General features: G+C 40.1%; 1 protein-coding gene across 5 annotated transcripts in view; it reads right to left on the bottom strand.

Annotated features, from left to right (window-relative positions):
* Positions 1–22957, bottom strand: part of tll1 (tolloid-like 1) — a 351886-nt gene that overhangs the window by 69086 nt on the left and 259843 nt on the right. For all 5 annotated transcript variants that reach the window (XM_048544759.2, XM_048544744.2, XM_048544753.2 and 2 more), the window contains 2 exons: positions 10698–10823; positions 9032–9192 (listed from right to left, as the gene is read on the bottom strand). In XM_048544759.2, the coding sequence (XP_048400716.1) occupies positions 9032–9192; positions 10698–10823 (287 nt within the window). The remainder of the gene's footprint in view (positions 1–9031; positions 9193–10697; positions 10824–22957) is intronic.

Genomic DNA, 22957 nt, shown 5'->3' with positions numbered 1-22957 from the left:
CAGAGAGTGGGCCTGCCAATAAATACACAATCGCTCACAGAAGACGTAAATGCAAAGCTGGCAGGGGGCCTCTCCTTCATGAAGCTGGAAATGAACAATGCATATTTGTAACTGTGGTTAGATGAGGATTTTCAGAAGTATGCTACTATTAATACCCCTAAGGGTTTGTACCAATATATGGACCTGCCATTTGGGGTGTTATCAGCCTGTGCAATTTTTGAGTGGACATTAGAGAAGATCTCACGAGCTTTATACCAGGTCACCATTTATCCAAATAATGTGCTAATAACAAAGAATAACAATAACAAAGAATAACAACTTACAGAATTAGGATATAATCCTTGGATGTTTCTTCCAGGCGGGCTTACTACTTTGAAGTGAAAAATGTGTGTTTCAGACACCCCATGTGTCCTACTTGGGTGAAAGCACTGGGTTACACGCATTGCAAGATAAAGTGAGGGCTATTAAATGTGCCCTGAATCCCATGTGTGTACCTGAGCCTAGCATTTTCTTTGCATTGGTGAGTTATTACAGGAAGTTCATCATAAATTCCCTTCCATTCTAGCACCTTTGTATCAACTCTTAAAAAAGGGTCAGCATTGAAAATAGTCACTTAGCCAAGCCATAGCTTTCAGAGAAGTGAAGCAACAGCTGTAATCCTCTGAGGTGTTGGCACATTATGATCCCAAGAGAGATTTGGTATTGACATGAAAAGCCTCCCCGTATGGTATCGGAGTAGTATTGGCTCATAGGTGGCCCAAATGAAGAGGAATGCCTACTAGTGTATGCATCTAAGACTTTAGCTAATGCATAGCGTAAATATATGGGAGAGAAGGAAGGTTTGCATTATATTTGGGCTCAGGAAGTTCCCAAAACCCTGCTAGGTCTATTTAAAGTGGACAAAGCAATGCTGCCCATAGCTTCAGGCTGAATTCAGCAGTGGGCTCTAATACTAATTGCACATAATTATAAGTTAGAACACTGGGAAGCCAAGTAGCAAATGTGGATACATTGAGCTGCCTCCTGCTCATAGACACAGCACTGGTGATATAGTCACTGGAAGAGTCCTTCATGGTTTTGTGTTTTCTGGGCACAATTCCAGTCATAGTTGACAATATCAGACTTTGGATGCAGAAAGATCCAGTCCTGGTAAAATTGAAATAGCTGGTGATGTTGGTCTTCACAACAAAAGGGTCTTCACAACCAGAACTGAAACTTTAATGTACCCAGAGAGATCAGCTCACGATAGAGGATAGCTTACTATTTTGGGGAGCAAGAGCGATTGTCCTGAGCAAAGGTCTGGGCAGTGTCCAGAGTGCCAACAAAGACAAAAACTACCATCGGCAACTCCCCCAAATACATAGGAATGGCTGAGTAATCCCTGGACTTGCTTAAACATCAACTACACAGGACCTTTCATGGGCTTAACATTCTAACTCATTGTGGATGGTGTCTCAAAATGGCTGGACATCCATAGAGTTCATTTGTCAAACATCGGGATGATGATAGAAAAAGTGCACACATCTTTTGCCATACACAGACCCCTGGAAGTGTTGATCGCAGATAACGGGCCAGCATTTACCAATAGGGGATTTGAGTATATTCTAATATTGAATGATATTTGACATACAAGGAGAGCTCCATACCATCCATCATCCAATAGTCTGGCAGAGGCAATCAAAAATTTGATGGCAAGCTTGATATAACAGCCTACAGTTTCACCAGATATCAAACTGTCCTGGTTCCTGTTTGTAGGACCATCCTACAAACATAGATACAAATACATAGATAGCTCCAGTAGAGTTGCTAAGGGGGAAGAGGACTCTGTACCAGGTTAAATATGATCTTCCTAGACCTGGGGAGAGGGTGAAATGGGATCAGGAATGCCAATGCTGGATACAAAACTCTAAGTGAGACAGACAGTTTACTTCAGGGTACAAAGTTTAGCGTAGGAACCATGGGAATTGGTCACGCCGGGGGAAGATGTATCATTGACACAACATCAGGTCCAGAGGCACATGTATTTTTGGTAGGTGCGATGGTGCTGAACGAGTGCAGGGACAACATGGAATCTCCAAACTCTCAAATGTTGCAGGAGCAAAACATGCCCAGCTCCTCAATCACCTTTACAACAGTTCTCGAACCTGTGGGTTCTCCCCTTCCAAATGTTGAAGGCAGCTCAAAATCTGAGATGGACATGGCAGATGTTGTTGCCTTGACACCTTTGCCGTCTGAAGGACAGAATGAATTTCTTCTGGGGATGCTCTCTGCGCAAAAGGCAAGCTATTGTGCATTGCATATCACCCATATCAGAGACAGAATTGGAGGAACCTGACCTGGTGCAAAAACACTCCTCCAGAAGCTACAGAAAAATAAACAGTCAATGTCCCCAGACTCGGAGAGGGAAGGGATGTAGAGATTGTAACAATATCAGCCACGTGGACTTCACAGAATGCGGTTCCCTAATTGGGGCTGTTAATCTGGTCCAATCAGGAAGCCCTGGCTTATAGATAAGAACAAGCCCATCAGACATCCTATTTACTCTGGGAGCTGGATCAGTATCAAGGACTCTCCACATGCAAATAAAACACGACTTGGTGATGGGGCACTGGCCTCTGTGGAGTCATTTCAAATATCTTCCTCCTTTGCTTGAGGAAGATTCCCACCTTGTGTGCACAATTTTACTTTCCCACTTATGACTGTTCACTTTCCTATCACTCACTACCTGTTCTTTTCATATTTTATTGAGGTAACTAGAAAGGAGTTTTCCTTAGGAAAAGGTTTCTAGTTGACCTCTTAATATTTAAACATAATTGCTCCTTGTCTGGCTATGGAGACCCTATACAGTTCAATATAGGTTTTTGTAGAAAAGAGAAGTGGGTTTTTGAATTTCTCCAGGAGAATCACGTGGGTTTTCATCTGCCAGTTTAATTGTGAGTAGCCAAATCCTTTGCTTGAAAGCAAGGAACTTGATCCTTTTGAACTCGATAAAAGAGTTTGCTCTGATTACTTCCTGGAAATACAAAACCTTTGGTGGTACGCCTCCGGAACCAATTCATACATCCTCAGGATGGCATTTATAATCACCTGGTACTCCAAAAGAACTCTATGTAGGGACGAGGGAACTGCTCATGGAGTTTTCCCGTCAACTAACTCTTCAGTAGTAAGGGTCCAACACCCAACGCCCAAGCCCCAACCCCCATCCAGTACTCACTTCATCTCATTGCACGCGTTTTCAAGTAAAGGTATCGACATTTTTCTCATTAAATCCTGGTATGAATTTTAAGTATTTTAAGCACTCAAAGCTAGAAGGGTCTCTCTCTCTCTTACTCTCCCTGGTTCTTGGAATTCTGTTTCTTTTTCTTTCCTTTGTCCACTGCCTTTCTTCTCTCTGCTTTCTTTTGAATTTCTTGCTGTGGTTTGCTCTGAACCAGGCGTGTCCTTGCTGATGCCAGATTGTCCGGTTTATTTCTTTGGCATAATTAACTTATGTTTAGTTGCTAAAGAAAATCTGTAGCCTTGTATGAATTTGCCTCAGTTATTAGCAACCATAGTAACTAATAAAACAAAACAACACATGATCTATCAAGTCAGACAGCTGTGATCTGGCTTGTTGAGTGGTATCATCAGCAGTGCTCATAAAAATGAGTACGGTATTGCATCTATGATTCAGAATGAGCACTGCAAGTAATCTCAGAAAATTGTATAGTGGGTGAGGGTGAAAATGTGAAGTTGCTCATTTTCAAAGGAAGAACAAAAGAACAGAGTATTATTTAAATAGAGAAAAATTGCAGAAAGCCATAACACCAAGGAACTTGGAGATACTTGTGCATGAATCACAAAGTTAGCACACAGATCCAGGAGGTAATCTGGAAGGCTAATGGAATGTTAGCCCTTAATTCAAGAGGTTTGGAGGATAAAAGTGTGGCAAAATCTTACAGCACTTTACAAGGTGCTGGTGAGACTACATCTGGGGTACTGTAAGCAGTTTGGGTGCCCTTATTTAAGGAAAGATATCATTTCTTTGGATGCAGTTCAGAGAACGCTCACTAGGATGATCCCCAGTATGGATGGATTCTCTTAAGCGCAATGGTTAAACAGGTTAGGATTGTAGTCACTCACTATTCTAGAAGAGTGAGTGGTGATCTCATTGAAACCTACAGGGCTCTTAAGAGATAACACGGTGTGGAGCTGATGGAACACAGTAGGCCAGGCAGCATCCGGGGAGCAGAAAAGCTGACATTTCAGGTTGGGACCCTTCTTCAGAAAAAAATAGAAGGGTTGATTTTTCAAAGGAAGAACAAAAGAACAGAGTATTATTTAAATAGAGAAAAATTGCAGAAAGCCATAACACAAAAGGAACTTGGAGATACTTGTGCATGAATTACAAAGTTAGCACACAGATCCAGGAGAGATGTAGGGGCAGAGTTTTTGCATACATTGAAAACTGAGATAGATTCTTGATCAGCAGGGGAAAATGCAGCAAAGTGGATGGGAAGAATATCCAATCAGCCATGATCCTATTGAATTGTGGAACAAGCTCGAAAGACCAAATGGCCTACTGTTGTTCCCACTTCTTATGGTTTTATTATCTGTGACAGATGGAAATGCAAGGAAAAAAATAGCTTGGATTATTGATAATGGGAACTGCAGATGCTGGAAAATCCGAGATAACAAAGTGCGGAGCTGGATGAACACAGCAGGCCAAGCAGCATCTTAGGAACACAAAAGCTTACATTTCAGGCCTAGACCCTTCATCAGAAAAGGGTCTTCTGATGAAGGGTCTAGGCCCGAAACGTCAGCTTTTGTGCTCCTAAGATGCTGCTTGGCCTGCTGTGTTTATCCAGCTCCACACTTTGTTAGCTTGGATTATTGATAGGTTCATTACATGAGCCAGAAGGATACACTTTGGACAGATTGTATGAGAATAAAAAGGGATCCCAATGAAAACTCAGAGGGCATGTCTTCCATGAATTTGTCACAAATCTGAGAGTTTAAACCTTTCTCCGCTTTTATAACTTGAAGAACCCCAATGAAACTCTCCTTGTTTGCTAAGACCGCTGCTAAGATGAATTGTTTCCTGAATTTCCAGAGCTCCTAAGACAGAACTTGCTTCTAAACTCAACCCTGGTTTCTTCTGGGCAGAATTTAAAAAGTTTTGCCCAATCCTTGATTATTCTGAACTGAAAACCCAGCTAATGAGCTTCAATGTTTATCCTAACTATCAGAAACATGACAGTACAAACATATTTTCATTAACATTACAGGGGTCAACAGTCACCTGCTCAATGATAAATTAGGTCGCTGTTCTAGAATGAGTCTCTGGCTATTTTTGAAAAAAGAAGGAAACTTTTCACAGAAGTAGCTAACACCCATCTACCATTATTTTAAATCCCTAATTCCAAAATGATGTTGTTCTAAAAAAAAGGTTTCCATTCACATCAGATACAAAGTTTCTTTACCAAATGAATGCAATTACATGTTATCTAGAAATCCATCATTGTTTCTAATATATTCCATTATATCCCAGAATTATTTCCCCGAACCCCACAAGTTATGTCCCTCCTGATATTCAAAAGCTGACAGAAAATACATCCAGTTACCTCTTCTGATTCTCCTCCCACCTTGTGCTCGGTATTTAGAATGCCTTTTCATGTGCCTTGGGATTTTTTTGCGATAATAATTGCACTATACAAATGAAACTATTCCTGTTGCTGGTTTCATCAGATCTCACAGCAGGGAAATAATCAATAGCTTGGCATTTGGACAAATCGGTAACAACTGTAATCAGCCTCACTAGATTGGAAGTTCAAGTGTTTTGAAGTTAAATATCATTCTCTCCTAGTCAATCAATAGTAGAGTGATTCCATTGTGAAAATTCAGTACAATTCATTGGAAGAATAATTTTCTTCTGTTAACTATGGTAGAATTCTTTGATTTGAAGCTTAATGGCAAATAAAATGGTCATTCATTTCTGAGCACTTCAAGCTTCTCCCTGGGCAGGTAACGAGTGAAGATCCAACAATATTCTTCTGATAGAAGGCTTTAAAGAATCACTCAAGATGTGGATATTTGATGCAAAGGCTCTGTTTATTGTAATTATATTGGTCACATTTATATGAATCGGTTACTAAATTATACTATGAAGCTTTTGAACTTTTTTTGTAATTGACTCAACTTCATTGATTTAACAAATGTGTATATTTCAAATATTTTAGGTGAACATTGTTGGAAGCAAAAGAAACAGCATAGAAGAATGGACCAATCTATGATCATGGAGAGTCCTCAAGATCCTAACACACGATGGTTATAATAACATAAAAGCAAAATACTGAGATTCTGGAAATTGAAATAAAAATAACAAAATGATGAATTATCAGGTTTTACAGCATCAATGGAAAGAGAAACGGTTACCTCCTTAAGTTCAACACGACTTTCCTTCACAACTGAAGGAGGATAGGAATGTGACAGATTTTATGTGATGAAAAGAGGTGAGAAGGGAGAAGAGAGAAGATCTGAGATTGCGGTTCAAGTCTTATGGGACATGACAAGGTAAATGTGGTAATGTTGTTTGCCCTTGCGAGAAGAGTCCAGGACCAGACGGCATAATCACAGAGTAAGGGGTCGCTCATTTAAAACAGAGACGAGAAGGAATGTCTTCTCTCAGTGGCCAGTGAATCTATGGAATTCTTTCCTGTATAGGGCTATAGGGACTTTGCTCAGTATATTCAAGGCTAAGATTGACTGACTTTTAATTAGTTAGGAAACCAAGGGTGATCAGGCAAAGGCAGCATGTGCAGTTGAGGATTTTCAGAACTCATTGAATGGTGGATCAGAATCAATGGGTTGAATGGAGTACTGATGCTCCAACATCTTATGCTCTTATGGATAGGGTGGAAGGCAAGACAGATTAAATGAGACAGATACGCTTAAACAAAGGCAAAGGGAGTGGTAATGGTTGAAATAAAGAATTAATGCATCTGTCCAGGATAACTATCACTTATTCTGGCAGGTAGTCGTGTCCAAAAGTTTTTAAAAAATTAAGAAGTTTCAAACTGGCATATAGTGCATTTTCTCCTTTCGGACTGACCTATCCCCTCCCTACCTCCCCACCTATACTCTCTCCACCTATCTTCTTTACTCGCCATCTTCGGTCCGCCTGCCCCTCTCTCCCTATTTATTCCAGTTCCCTCTCCCCATCCCCCTCTCTGATGAAGGGTCTAGGCCCGAAACGTCAGCTTTTGTGCTCCTGAGATGCTGCTTGGCCTGCTGTGTTCTTCCAGCCTCACATTTTGTTATATAGTGCATTTTGTCGTATTCATTATCTTAAACATTCACTCCTTCCACTACAGCTACACAATGGCACCAGTGTGCACTGTCTGCAAGCCGAACTGCTGCAACACAACAAGGCTTCTTTGACAGCTCTTTCCAACTGAATAACCACTACCACCTGGAAGGACAAGCATAGATCATGATTTGGAACACCATTGCTGCAAGTTCCTCATTCCAGGCCATAGACTTGGAACTATTTTGTTGTCCCTTCATTGTCATTGAATCAAAATTTTGGAACTTTCTTCCGAACAGCACAAAGTGCGTAGCTATTTGACATATACTACAGTGATTTGATAAGACAGTTCAGCATCACCACCACCTTTTCAAGGACGACTAGTGATGGGGAACAAATTTTGACCTAGACAGTGAAATCCACATCCCATGAATGAATAAATAAAAAGTAGTAACTTATATTCTACAATAAAATGCGTTGTGTAAATAACATTCTTTTTTACCAGGGTTTTATTCTTAATCACTGTGTGCTCAATAACCCTGAACCCATCACACATTATACTTGCACCTATATTGCTACTAAATTATTCAGTATGTCTGCAGAACATATCAAAAATTGACCATCAGAGTGAATTATGATTTGACAATCCCAGCAGGGAGGATCACGCATTGGCACACCCGAGATAGAAAAATTGAACCTTTTAAAAATACTTGTCAGACCTACTCAACTTCTACAGTGCAACAAAAACTTCCATTGGAAGTGGGTGGGGACTTAATAGCTGATGGAGTTGCCACTAATTTGGCATAGGACTAGAAGGGGCATGGAGGTGGGTGGGGCCATGGGTTGGCAAGTGTTAGCATGCATGCATGTGTGGGTAACAGAAGTTGAGGGCATATGTGAGATTTGAACTAGAGGGCCTAATGTAAGGAAGGAACTGAGAAGGCATCCCAGTGAACCATGATTGATCTTAAAAATAGTACACCTTAGCATTTTGCAACACTTGTGGTTGCCTCTTGCAACTAGGGCAGCAGGCCATCTCTGTCCTGCAACCACCACCCTCACAATATCTGTCATCTGAGGCATTTTCTCACAAGGTGAGTGCAGCAAGCATGGAAATTTCCTAACACTTCCTAACATTTTGCATCCAATTCAGGCACTAAAGTACGGTCACCAAAGTGCTGCAAATTCCTGCAAGCAGATATCAATTATTTCTTTCCCCAACATTGTTCCTGTTGATCTCACAACAATGTTAGGAGGTATTTAAGAAACAAGTTACGTGGAAATATCAGTGGATCAGTACCAAGATTCTCACAGTGAAGGTTTAAAAAAAAACTTATAGAACTGAATTTTCCTAAATGATGTCCAAAATAGATATTGGCAGGGCTCGGCACAAAAAAAAAGAGATGTTCAGTTTGTCCCAAATATCTGTAATTTGTTCACTTGCTTGACTTATTCCAAATTATCTCAGTCTGGCTAACACACCAGAAATAATTCAGCATGAGACTTCTTGAAGTAAATAATTGGCTGCCTAGTCATTACCAATGTTGCATATTACACTATATACTAGATTATATTAGAATTAGATACGGTGCAACATTATTTTTGTCACGTTTTATAAGCAAATGCTGCAAAGGAGTTTAATATATTTAAAATAAAACTGATTATTGCCCATCAATGCCTAAGTTAATTAGATATAGCCAAAATTATGAATGTTAGTTGTGTGATTTGGTAGCAAATAGTACTCACATCATTGCCTTCCAATTCAAAAAATTCAAACTGCACAGAGATTCTGTATTGGGTAGGAGCCACAACTTGCCAAACACAATTCTTATTCGGAGGGTATTCTTTAGGCCAGCCCGGTGTGGTGATTGTTCCATTTAGTTTTGACAACAGTCCTCCACAGGCAGCTAAAATTAAAAAAGGACAAATTTATTTTATGAACTGGAGATCCTAAGTGATAGAATTAGTATAAATATACAATTTGTGCAAAACATCGAACATGTATTTAACTGGCTGCAAGGCATATCAATAATAATGAAATTAATATGCATCGCAAACTTCTTTGACACAAGTCACGATGATTTCACATAAACTAAACATCATTTTGATGAGTTTAAATGCTTCTGTAGCTACAGAGAAAGGCAGAGGCACTCGTTTTAGACTTTTCTAGTAAAGAACCAACATAGAAATGATGGGCAAAATGGCCTCCATCTGTATTGTAAATCTCTGAAATAAACAAAGTACTTGGGATGGCACCAAGCTACATATTGTAAAGGTAATTCATTAAACTCATTATGGAATAACTGATTTCATCTGGAGTAGTGATAGAGTTATTTTAGTATTTGAGTGCTTCTGGGATAGGAATTGCTAGAAGTTGTTCGACTATTAATCCAGAAGTGCAGGTTACTGCTTTGAGGAAATTGATTTATTCATACACTTAATCTTCAATAAAAAGCTAGTTGCAATACTGGTGACATGAAATTAGCTTCAATTGTCATAAAAACCCAACTGCTAAACAAAGACTTTCAGGAAAGGCAACCTGCCATCCTTACCTGGTCTGACTTATATATGATAACAGACCTCCAGTATTGTGGGCAATTAGGGATGGACAACAAATGCTGCTATTGCAAAAGATGTTGACATGCCATCAAAGAATAAGAAAACAAAAATCAAATGGCTGGGTTACTCTCTAATGATCGTTGTTTGAGGTTTAGTGGTCTCTGTAGCAATTTTCTGCCATGTCCTAGATGAAATTATCTATGAAAATCCTCTCCTGAGGGTCACAAGTGAAGAGTGATCATTTGGGTAAATTACATTCTGTATGGTCTCTGTTTTACATTTTAATTACCCATTTGGCCAGAGGCATATTGCCTGGCAAATTTTATCCTCTATTTCATCAGTCACTGCCTACAGGATGGTACTGTTTCAGGGGAGATAGCTAGCATTAAAATAAAACTGGAAAATTGCTAAAAAATGTAACCAAGTGTCATAAAACTAATTAATCTTGTACATACATGGCACTAACAATATAAAGATCAATGTTAATGACTGTGTGGTTCCCAAATGAGCTGAACAAAATAATTTGGCTCATAATTTTTCTTTTCGTTGCCAGCACTGGCTGTCTCTTATCAGCAGAGGGTAATTATAGAACAGAGGAGCAAATGTTGTGCCAATTCTTATTCCCTTCTGAATAGGCAAATTATGTTTCAAATGACCCAGTGGAAAACGTGTTAGCTACTTGATCTAAGTTAGATGAGACTAGAAATTGAACCTAAAAGTGAACTCAGTGTTCTATCACTAGAGAATCCAAGCACATATACGTACTCCTAGCTGAAATCTATTAGTAGCAAAATAATTACAGGTGGACGCTGCATATCTGCCCTTACTTGATACTAATATTTGTAGCTTTTACCTTCACAACTCTTCTTGTCTGCCGCAAGTTCATAGCCTGGATCACAGGTACACTTGTAACTGCCCAAAGTGTTCACACATTGCTGCTCACAGCCTCCACTGTCATGTCTGGAACATTCATCCTCCTCTGTGGAGATGGCAAAGAAATTTTTAAACATTATTAATAGTCAATTGTCCATGTTTGATTATTTGAGTGGGCTGGTTACATTTTTTTTGAGGACCAGTTCAATAAATGGAACTCTCCTTTTGTAAGCAACATCCTTGATAATTTTTTTAAAAATTGTAATGATTTATGATGCTTGTACGCGAAGAACACAGCGACAACTTGTCTGTAACTTCTATGTTCTCTACCCAAATCAGTTAGTGATTGATATAAACATAAATAATCTAAATGCCTGGGCAAGCTATGTGATCAAAGCACAGAATGACAAAGTAAAGAAGACGGCCATTCAGCCCATCTTGCACGCATCAACCTTGTGAAAAAGATTCCTAAATACTGTTCGACTCACCTGCTTTTTCTCCAAAACCCTCAGATTTTTTTTTTGCTTTCAAGTATTTATCTTATTTGCTTTTGAGATTTATTATTGAATCCACTTTTAACACCTTTCAGGCAGTTCCAAAGGAAAATTATCAACACTTTGGTTCTTTGTCTAGGCAAGTAGAAGATCACAAATGGGGCTTTGGGGACCAAAGTGGAATGATGGTAGCAGGTAAAGGTAATCTTGGAATGTTAGGGTTAGAATTAGGTTTTATTGTCACATGTACTCAAGTAAGAAGTAGAGAAGTACTTGAGTACATTGAAAAGTGTACCTTCATTCCCAGCGCCATCTGAGGTACAAAGTACTAAGATACAAAATCTTAGGTACAACATAGAAAAATTAAGAAACAAAATGAGAAGTTAAAAATTAGAGTCCTTCTTACTATAAAGTTGAAAAATAAAAGAAATGAAGTTAAAAGTTAAATATTACAGTACTTCTTAGTATTAAATAGAAAAATAAAGAAAAAAGTTACTGGTTCAACAGTTATTCTTAAGTGTTTAGCCATGCTGGGCTCCCACTCCCTTCACCTCCTCCGGCCAACTCTCCAGGAGACTTCAGGCTACCTGCTCTTGCCACTGCCACAGAAGGGTCTGGAGGAAACACTCCGGTACCTTAATTAAGGTTAAATGTAAATATAATGCAGCCATTCTTTGATCATGACCATGGTGGATTAGACAAGAGGTGCCCTGAAGATGAGAAATGCTTGAATCAGCCTGATGATGTTGGGGCTTGCAGTACACTTCATAGAGAATATGCTGCAACTGCTAGCATGCTGTGCTCTACTCAGCTGTTTCAGGCATGAAGAGGATGTGGTGGACTACAAAGAGCTAGAAATATGGAAGCAGTCTTCTGAGACGGAAGATGACATAAATCAGGAGAAACATCTGCATGACAGACCACTACAGCAATAATCACAACAAGCCAGACACGGCTTAATTTACACAGATCCAGTAGATGAGAGTTTAATGCACTGATCACTCATTGACTGTAAGTTGTTTATTATAGAGTTAGACAGCACAGAAACAGTCCCTTCAGCCCAACAAATCCATGCCGAACATAATCTCAAACTAAACTGGGGGTCCCAGCTGTCTGCTCTTGGCCATGTCCCTCCAAATCTTTCCTGTTCACATATCCATCCAAATGTCTTTTATACGTTGTAATTGTACCCACATTCACATTTATCGGGAAGGTCATTCCGCATGTGAACCACCCTCTGTGGAAAAAAAAACTGCCTGCTAAGTTCTTTCTAAATCTCTCTCCTCTCACCTTAAAAATGAGTCCCCTAGTGTTGAAATTCCCCATCTTAGGGAAAAGACAGCGATCATCAATTCCATCTATTCCTCTAATCATTTTATAAACTTCTATCAGGTCAACCATCAAACTTCTACGCTCTACTAAGAAACTCTCAGCCTATCTAGCATTTCCTTATAACTCAAAACTTCGATACTCAGCAACATCCTGGTAAAGCTCCTCTGAACCCTCTCCAGCTTGATAATATTCTTCCTGTAAATGGGTGACCAGAACGGGACACAGTTATCCAGAAGAGGCCGCCTGTACAACTTCAAAATAACATTCTGATTCCTATACTCAAAGGGCTGAACAATGAAGACAAGTGTGCCAAACGCCTTAACCATCTTGTCTACGTGTGATGTAAACTTTAAAGAATTATGTACTAGCACCCCAGGTCCCTTTGTTCTGCAACACCACCCAAGGCCCTACACTTGTTTGTTGTAACAAATGCAATACCTTGCCTTTATGCTTATTGAAATCCATCTACCATTTTTCAGCCCACTGACCCATTTCAACAAAATCCCTTTGCAATGTTGGAAAACCTCCTTCATGATCTACAATGCCACCAATTTTGGTGTCATCCACAAGCTTACTAACCAGAGAGGGTTGGGCCTCTTAAAGGTCAAGGAGGTAGTCTTTGCGTTGAACCCCAGGAGATGGGGGAGATGCAAAATGAATATTTTGCATCAATTTTCACTATGAAGAAAGAAATGAAGTCTAGAGAATGCAGAGAAATAAACTTTGATATTTTAAAAATAGTTCATATCACAGAAGACGAAGTTCTGGAGGTCTTAGAGAATATAAAGGTAGCGAGTTTTGAGAAATAACATCACCAACCCAAGGAAACCTAAACAGATAAATAGAAAGCGGGACATAACACCAGCGCTTCATCGGAGGCTCACTGATGATGTTACCTAGAATGGTGACGAAACGTCTGAAAACTAACCTTCCAGCTCAGCCAGCAAACTCACATCCAAGAATATAAAGGTGGATAAATCTCTGGGACGTGATCTAATGTATCCCATAATGTTGTAGGAAGTAAGGGAGGAAATTATGAGACCCCTTGCATAAATATTTGCATAATCTACAACCACAGGTGAGGTGCTTGCCGTAAATGGGTAACCCCATATTCTGACACTGTAACCTCTGGTCCTAGCTCTCTAAGTAGGGAAAATGATAACTATGCCTCTAACCTGTCAAGCCCCAAGGCTTCGTCTTTCAAGAGAGTTCTCCTCTCATTGTTCTAAACTCCAATGACTCACAGAGAAAATTATCAACCTTTCCTTATAAGAAAGTCCTTCCACACCTGGAATCAATCTAGTAAACCATCTATGAACTTCCTCCAATGCCATTATATCTAACTAGTTTTAGCGAGACCTCCCTATTTTTACACTCCATTCCCATTGAAAAAAGACCAACAGTCCATTTGCCTTCCCTATTACTCACTGAACTTTGAAAATAGAATTTTTGATTCATGCACGAGAACGATCAAATTTCTACTTTAAATAATATTCAGCTTTTCCATTCATCATGGCAAAATGCATAGCCATACACTTTACCACATAACGCTCCATCTCCAGAATTTATGCTCAATTACTTAATTTTTCTATGTTCTTTGTGATTTCTGTTAGTCATGTTCACTAATAGCCTTCTCACCTATTTTTGTGCCATCATAAAATTTGGCAACTTCGGTCATCAAAGTCACGAATACAGATTGCAAACAATTGTGGCACCAACACTTAAACCTGTGGCACTCCTCTAGTTACAGGTTACCATCCTGGAAATGCCCCATCTTTCCCAACTCTGTCTTCTATTACATAGCCAAATCTATAATATACGATCCTCAACACCATGGGCTCTTTGCTTATTATATATTCTTATGTACAGCACCTCACTGAACACGGTTTGGAAATCCGAATATATTTCAGCTTCTACTTCATTTTTATCTGTCCTGTTTGTTAGCTTCTCAATAAAATGTAATATATTTGTCAGGAATGATTTTCCCTTCATGAAGCCATGCTGACTCTGCTTGATTAAATTATGGATTTCTAAATGCTCTGCCTTTACATCCTTTAAAATATTCCCTAGAATTGCATAATGACAGGTGTCAAGCTAACCAGCCTACAATTACTTGTTCTGTTGAGTCCCACCTTCTTTGAATAAGCATGTTACACTGATATCAATCTTTCGGTACTTTTCTTAAAATCTGGGGGGTTCTTGAAAGATTACTAACAGTACATACACAATCCTTGTAGCTACTGAACAATGAACACTTTGAACAACAGGGAATGTTGAGCCACAGTTGGCATTGAGACCAGGACAACACTCACGTTGACATGGTTGCAGGCAATGTTCCCTCTAAGTCTAAACATGTTGATTGGCATGTCAACACACTGACTTCCAGCTTTGAGGTCCGTAAAGCAGCAACAATGAATACAGGAAACGTAAGTTGTAAACAAGAAGCAAAGAAGTGCTGACGCTGGAAATTTCAGAAATACCTGGAGAAACTCAGCAGGTCTGGCAGCAACTTTGCAGAGAAAGCAGAGTCAATGTTTTGTGTCCAGTGACAGAGGGTTTGAAGAAGATCACTGGACCCAAAATGTTGCCTCTGTTTTATCTTCACAATTGCTGCCACACCTGCTGAGTTTAATATGCCTGTAAAATGGGCTGAGGCTAGGTACAGGAAATCTGTGTAGCTTAATTCTTACAACAGCAATAGATGTTTGAATGTGCAACCGTACGCACAATGAAGCGTCAGCCGTGCCATCTATATGCACTGACCAGCTTTGCTTTGTGGGTGGTCTTTAACTGTATGCATGGTGAAGGGTAGTCTTGACAGGGTGAATGTCTGGGCTTCAAAGACAATGCCAGTCAGGGATTCTGTGATATTCCTGTAGGTGTAAATAGTACTGCCTGTAGAAAATGAGAGAAATGAATGGCTTGGGCTCCAAAGAGTATTGAGAGGTCAGTTTGGAAAAATCGTGCTAGGCCTCATGGAATGAAACCCACCATGTAAATTTTAGGAAGTTTTATTTAGCCAGTTTCTGAAAATTCAGCCTTTTTCATTTATGATAATGGATTCTTTCTTAATTTGAAATTAATTCATTTGAATCATTGGACAAACATAAATACTTAATACTAAAACAAAATCAATTATCACAAGTAAATGATCTTCAAATGATCAGAAACGTTAGGGCAAAGTATTAAAAATTAGAAAACATGACCAAAAAAGAGCTTTACTTTTACTACAATTTGGTGACTGATGCCAACTAAAAAAAACTAATAAATAATTGCAATTATTTGTGGCACAGCTTGTAATCATTGAAATTTGTTCCTTTAGGGATGATTTGAAAATATTGAAGGAGGTTACGTCTGGCAGTTTTCTAAATACATCTATTACAAAAACAAGTTACATTACAGTATAAAGTTGAAAGCAAAAAGTAAATTCAGTTAACTGATTAATTGATGTCAATTTTCTCTTCTGAAGTGCAAAACTGATTGCTCCTGATTTTAAAATTCTCACAGTTTTGTTCTGAAATCCTTTGTTGTCTCTTCCTATCACTGGATCTCCCCCAGCCTCACAAAACATCAAACTCTTCTGCATCTCCGATTGAGTGACAATGCCTTTATTTGGCTAGACCCCAAGCTCTGGAACACACTCCCTGTGCCTGTTAGCCTACTACATTGAACAGCTTTGTGACCATTGGAGACACAAGGGCCTAAACCTCCCAATCTGGGTCAGAATCCCTATTTTATAATGAAATTCAGAACATCTGAAGAAAGAATCATTACTGCCAAAGCAGTCCAGAAAACCACATAGGCAACAGCAGAGTTTATCATTGCCAAAATCGTGCTCCATTTTTACAATTCCCAATGTGCAAGAGGTAAAGGCTCCAAAGCACTTAGTCAGCACTGAGAGGAGATGATTATGCAAGGGTAGTGAGGTGGTAGGGGTGGAGGTACAAGGGGATGTGTACGGTGCCAGGTTAGGCATCTATTGGGAATTGTGTTTTATTTTGGAATGCTCCTGTGAAACAAATTGGGGCAGTTTGCAAATTAAAGGGACGATATTTGTTGCAGTTGTTGATTTAATGCTCATTTCCATTAACAGTTACATAATCCTGGTACAGAACTGTGACCAATCTTAAAATACAGCATTGCTGGGAAGACAGAATTTGAGCTTGGGCTTTATTGCAGCTTACTCTTATTCTCCCCTGATGTCGACACAGCCACAAAACCCATTAATGTCTCAGTTGTGATGAGCTAAGTAAACACAAGATGGGAGCTAGGATCTTTTCATCAGATGTTATCCAGTAAAACATTTCATTTGTATCAATGAGATTTGAAATTCTTCAACCCCATCCACAAACACACCAACACATGCCAACACACACACACACACACACACACACGCCAACACACACACCATTGCACCTTAATGTGAATAACAGAATGCATCTGCATTTGTGTGAACCTCAGTGAAATACACCCCTGCTGTTTTGGCTATATAATATTAAAAAAAATTGAATGGATAAAACTGATGAAAGCAAGCTTATCTGTGCATGACAAAACATATTTAAATAAGAAATAAAAATACCCATTTTTAATTTTCTCAGTTACTTGGCAATAAGTAGTTCCTGAGAAGAGGATCCTAAAAACAAAAGGCATGTTTCAAGGTGATCGTCGAACAATTTCATTGGCCAAGTGGAGACATGGGCACAAGTTCCTGCCCCTGGGCAAGGTTAAGAAAGGTGGGAAAATACAGAGAATTGTGAAGAAATAAGATCTCAACACATTTTTTTTGCTACTTCCCTCCTAAAACGTAAATGACAACGTGAGAATATTGCCATTGTATGGTGACTACATAATATTCATGTACTTGCATCTCATTTTTACCCCATCTCACCTTTAATTATGCACCACTTCCAATTCTCCTCCCCCTCCACGAGAAACTAGCTGTAGAAATTCCTGACATGTACTGTATATCAGAGCACAATCCTGATTGAGTGTCTTCCACTTGCCAAAACTTTGTTCCAGCCTATCATCCAACTGTTTCCTCATAACAACGTCCCCACATGCTCGATAGCCGCTATCCTCCTCAACCTCTTATTCATTCAAGTCAGCCTTAGTTAGCTATCAGCTTCAACAGGTCAACATGTTGACAGTTGGACTGACTTATATGCCACATCAACCCTTCGACACTTTGATTTGGAACTCAGGAGCATCTATGGCCTGCATGCTTCTGCTTTGGACACTGTATGCAAATTGCCTTGCAAGTTGCTGCAGATGTGATACTGATGTAGCATAGTGCTGCACAACGCATATCCATGTTAACCTCTCGTTCTGTGCTAAAATACCACGGAAGCCAAAGAGACGGGCAACAGTTAGTGCATCTGCATATGCTGCCGCTTTTGGCTTAGATTATGTTCTTAGCAGTCACTCATTTTGTACTTACTTCAAGGCTGTCGGCCCTTTTGTATACGTCACATTGTTATCTCAGCACACATTCACTGATTTTCAGCACGCACAGTCTTCATTGGTCAGCGACAGGATGCCCACATCCGTGGCCCGGATCACTTTTTAGCGCAGTGGAAGAGGCATGCTGCTTATCACGGTGGTCAGCACAGAACAATTAAAACGGGTAGACATGTCAATGTGTAGCACCATGCTATATCAACGGCACACCTGCAGCAGCTTGCAAGGCACACACAGTGCATGCGCTTGAAGCAAATGGCCATGTATGAAATCCAAATTGGAGCAGTTCATTATTGGGGTGGAGGGAGAGTAAAGTCAGTTGGGGATAACTGTGTAGGCAATCCATGGTATCATCTTCAGTCAGGGTCAGAGGAGTGCCTAGACTTCTGCAGCCCCAAGTGAGAGAGAATTAGGACATTCCTTCCTTGATAAGCTGCAGAGATGTGTTCACGATATGCACACCAGACTGTGTTTATGACTCTCATTAAGAGTACCCACTGAGTTGGAGATTTCTCAAATTCTCGAGCATGCAGATGAAATATGTCATCTGAGGGTGAAGGTGGAGCTGATGGTGAGTTTCGCAGCTTGGTTCGAGTGACTGCTTGAGAGAAAAGAAGGAATTTGCTGTTGTATAGAGATAAATGCTTATGCAGATTAAGGATGAGTTAGCATTAGTGGCAACAGGAGATCAGCACAGCACAATAAATCTCATAAGTTGGTTGGCCATTCCAACCTTCCCATACACACATGCTTGGTCAACCTTTCTACCACTAATTCAAAAACCTTCCACTTTTCAGGCGAGAGAAGCCTGGCTTTTATCACCACACACTGTCCCACTGTCAGCCTTGCCATCTTGACCTGGCTATGAGCCAATTTTTTCTGCAGTGTGACAAAGAGAGAGTATGTGTATGATGAAAGTGGATAGAACAAAGGTCAGTGACGATACAGAAGCAGGAGAAGTGGTGAAGTGGTCTCATCAAATGATTAGGAAGGCAGATGGAGGATGTAGCTTGTAGCTTGTAGTTTAGGAGGATGAACTGAGTATGAACCATTGACCGGACATAATGCATGCGATAGGATGAGAGTTTTAGTCTATGAATCCTGGTGAGGTGCATTTGCAGTAGCAGACATGGAGTGAGTGGTGGTCCTAAGTGAGAGGTAGTAGACAAAAGATGGTGCATTCACGATTATGGAGCACAGAAGTTCAATGATCTTCTTTCTTCATTATTGGACATCAAATCTCGCCCTTGGCGTTGTACTGACCTGGGCTGACCTGGTCTCCTGTAACTGTTGCAGGAAAAAGGACAACCCGCCTCTTCACAATCCTGTCCACCAGAGGCTGCAAGCCCTTGTCCATGAAGTGGGGACAAAGCGTTCCTTTCTTCTGACAATAACACTCAAGTACCACAGTGTGAGACAGTGTGCTCTTGGTATCTGAAGTGGTCTACTGTTGGGCTTGAAATCTGGCACCTGTGGCATGAACATCAGGAGGTCCGGGGAGTGATGAGCACTTACACCACTTCTGCTGCACAATTCCCTGAGGAGGAGGTTAAAGAGCCCAGTTGCATCATTAACAAGTTGAAGAGCAGAAAATTGAGTGAGGAAAGTCACTCTGAACCAGGTGGTTCTGGGCACCGTGAGTCTCACTTGATAAAATACAAACGGAAACATTCCATCCATTCTTACAAGTGGTTGACACAAAGCATCCTGCCATAGCAAATTGGACGTTAATGGGCAAAAATTGTATCTAATCACAGAAAACAGTCGACCTCTTAAAATTAAACTTGCAACATTAGATTCGGTGTCAAATCTAAGCTGCAGGTCACCAAGATTATTTCATCTTGATAATACAAACACATCAACCTTATTTTGGCTCACTTATGATTTTGTATCTTGATGTTGTTAAATTAAACTTGAATTGATCCAATCAACTAACATGATTTAGTTCTGGTGCTACAGCTAAAGTCAATGCTGTATCGAAACATTTTATATTCTAGTGAAGTAGATAATATTGAACCTATTCTTATATTTTTCACCCTTATGAATAAGTTAAAAGATTATAATTCTTTTGGATCTAGTTTCTATGAGTTAGTGAAAAATAAATCCATGAAAATGGTAAACTGTTCCAATAAGTGTTGAGGAAATTTGCATTTTAAAGCTGATTAATTTTATAATCCAAGTTTCTATGCAGGATTTTCACCATTTAACCTTAATGCTTTACGTCTGTGGTAAAACGGTGGTAAATTCTCCATTCCGATATTTTTTACATTTCTAAAATCGATGTGCTTCTCCTCAATGTTTCTTGAATATCTTGTATCATATATTGTCTTAATTTAAATAGCAGAGAATCTGCGCTTCAGTGTCTGTTAGAAATGCTTCTTTAGGAGATACAGAGGTAGAAGGATAAGCAGAAGTGATTCTTTCTTGCTTCCAGGGAGAAGTGATTTATCTCTAACAGGGTATCAACTGTCTCTTTTACTGGAGTACTGCTTTTTCTTATACTCTTTTTACTTTGGTCCTAATCTTCCAAAAATGTATTTCACTGGTCCTCTATTTATTTCTAAATTATTAAGTTACTAACTTCTTACAATTCTGATAATAGTTCAATGACCTAAAACTGTTTCTCTCTAGATTCTGCTCTGCACTTTGTTATCTCAGATTTTCCAGCATCTGCAGTTTCTGCTTTCTCTCTAGATTCTGCCTGACTGGTTCAGTGGATCCAGCACTTGATGTTTACAGTTTACAGCATCAGCATGAGAAGCATTTTGCTTTTGTTTTTTATCGTTCCATGATCCTTGACATTATCTAGTATCCTGCTCAAGTTGGCATTATATGTGTAACGTCTTGCTTGTACTAGAAAACAGAGATTACACTTTAGCTTGTCTTCATTATTCTGAATCACAAGGTTGTTAAGGCCAGTGACAACAATCCCATTGCTGCCTGACAAGTTGACACTTAGCTGGTTTCTGTCAGGCAGCAATCACAGCAGAGAACCAGCCTGTGAAATGCAGAAGCCGTTCCTCACCACTTCTTTCCATTCTATTTATGGGATGGCTTTTTCTCTGATTGGTCACCCTTGTGAGTAAATTTACCCAAGCAATTTAGGGATTTACGAAGGTAGGTTCTCCCGCAGGCCCCATGTATTTTGAGTGTAGGCTAGTTGGATGAGGAGTGGATGTGTGTGCAGGTGTGATGGGGTGAGAGAGATTAGGACAGTTTATTTTGTTTTTTCACTTTCTTAAAAAAAAGCACCTTGAACAAAATGCCAGTGCGTGGACGGAGAGCTTCTGTAGTGTTTCTCGAGTTGCTTGCTATCAATCCTAAAAGCCCTCCCCAAGGAATAAGAATTTAAAGTTCTGGGCACTTTCTTCCATGCTGGGTTTGCAGAGCCAAAAATTGTTCTGACACTATCACGGAAGAGTTACAATGCAACAGGTGATCGTTCTCCCCACTGTGTGGCTTGTCAAATAAACATCATTGCCTACTGCTAATCTCTCACTTTTTATCCATCCCCATGCACATTATTTTATTCAAATAATCATCCAAAGTCCTCTTGAACACCATGACCTCGGTGAAAAATCATGCCTCCTTAGAATCCCCAGTGTGGGGAACAGGTCATTCGGCCCAACAAGTCCATAACAACTCTCAAGGGCATTCCACCCAAACACATCCCCTTATCCTATCCCAGTAACCCTACATTTGCCACGGCTAATGCACCTAACCTGCACATTCCTGAACACTATGGGCAATTTAGCATTGGCAATCCACGTAACCTGCACATCTTTGGACTGTGGGAGGAAATTGCAGCACCTGGTGGAAACCCACGCAGACACGGGGAGAATGTGAAAACTCCACATAGAGAGTCGCCTGAGGGTGGGATTGAACTCAGGTCCCTGGTGTTACGAGGCAGCAGTGCTAACCAGTAAGCCACAATGCTGCCTCAGTAAGTGTATTGAGAGAGCACAAAACATAATATAACACAAAAGCACTGGTGCTTTTTAGTGATTGTGGTATCACACAGAGGTGGCGTGGATTTACAGCAGGCTTTCCTTTGTGTCTGTTTGTGCTACATATGGTCATTTGATACTAGGAACTTACAGAAATTACTTCTTTATCCACCAATTGCAAAAGCAAAATAATATAAATCTCAATCCCAATAAGCTATGATAAACTATAGTAATAGAAACTGCAGACTGGTGCCAATTGGAGCTTTTACCTGAGGCTGAAGTTAAATAGTATATTGTCAGGAGGAACGAACAGAATTTCAGGCTCTGGTACTGACTGTGGATGATTAACTAAGGGGACTGGCAGGGGTAGTGGGTGGGGAGATAAGCACCAGTTTCCAGGAAACCAGATGTTTAGTTCCCTACAGGTGGAGTTTTTACTCTTCTTGTGAGGTAGATTTAAAAAAAATCGGTGCTCTTTGATTCTATTGAGGAGGTTCTGATCCTGCTCTTGGTTTGATCTTGAAATCTGGTACCCCAGTTCCCAGGATCAAGGGGAGGCACTCATCCTCAAATGGAAGTGTGCTCTAATGTCAGGGGGCCCAATGGAAAGGCACAAAGTAAACTTGGGAGTTCAGGGGAATCACCTCTGTTCTTCTCAGACCACAAGCCACTTGCTGAAAGATGTCATAGCAAAGATACCATATCATCTCCTTTGAGCTGCTGTGTTTCTGGAGGCCAGGTCAGGGTTACACATGAAGGACAGATTAAATCTGAGGCAGGTAGCTTCATTTCATCAATTAAAATGCCCAAACAGCCCCTCCCTAACTTTGATTAAACCTAGAAATAGTTGGGCTGAAGATAACAAAGTGTGGAGCTGGATGAATACAGCAGGCCAAACAACATCTCAGAAGCACTAAAGCTGACGTTTTGGGCCTAAGGGTCTAGGCCGCAAACGTCAGCTTTTGTTCTCCTAAGATGCTGCTTGGCCTGCTGTGTTCATCCAGCCCCAT

Source organism: Stegostoma tigrinum, chromosome 1, assembly GCF_030684315.1.
Source record: "Stegostoma tigrinum isolate sSteTig4 chromosome 1, sSteTig4.hap1, whole genome shotgun sequence".
NCBI classification, from domain to species: domain Eukaryota; kingdom Metazoa; phylum Chordata; class Chondrichthyes; order Orectolobiformes; family Stegostomatidae; genus Stegostoma; species Stegostoma tigrinum.
The sequence above is the reverse complement of the archived record's forward strand: the minus strand, read 5'-3'. Positions and strand labels throughout refer to the sequence as shown.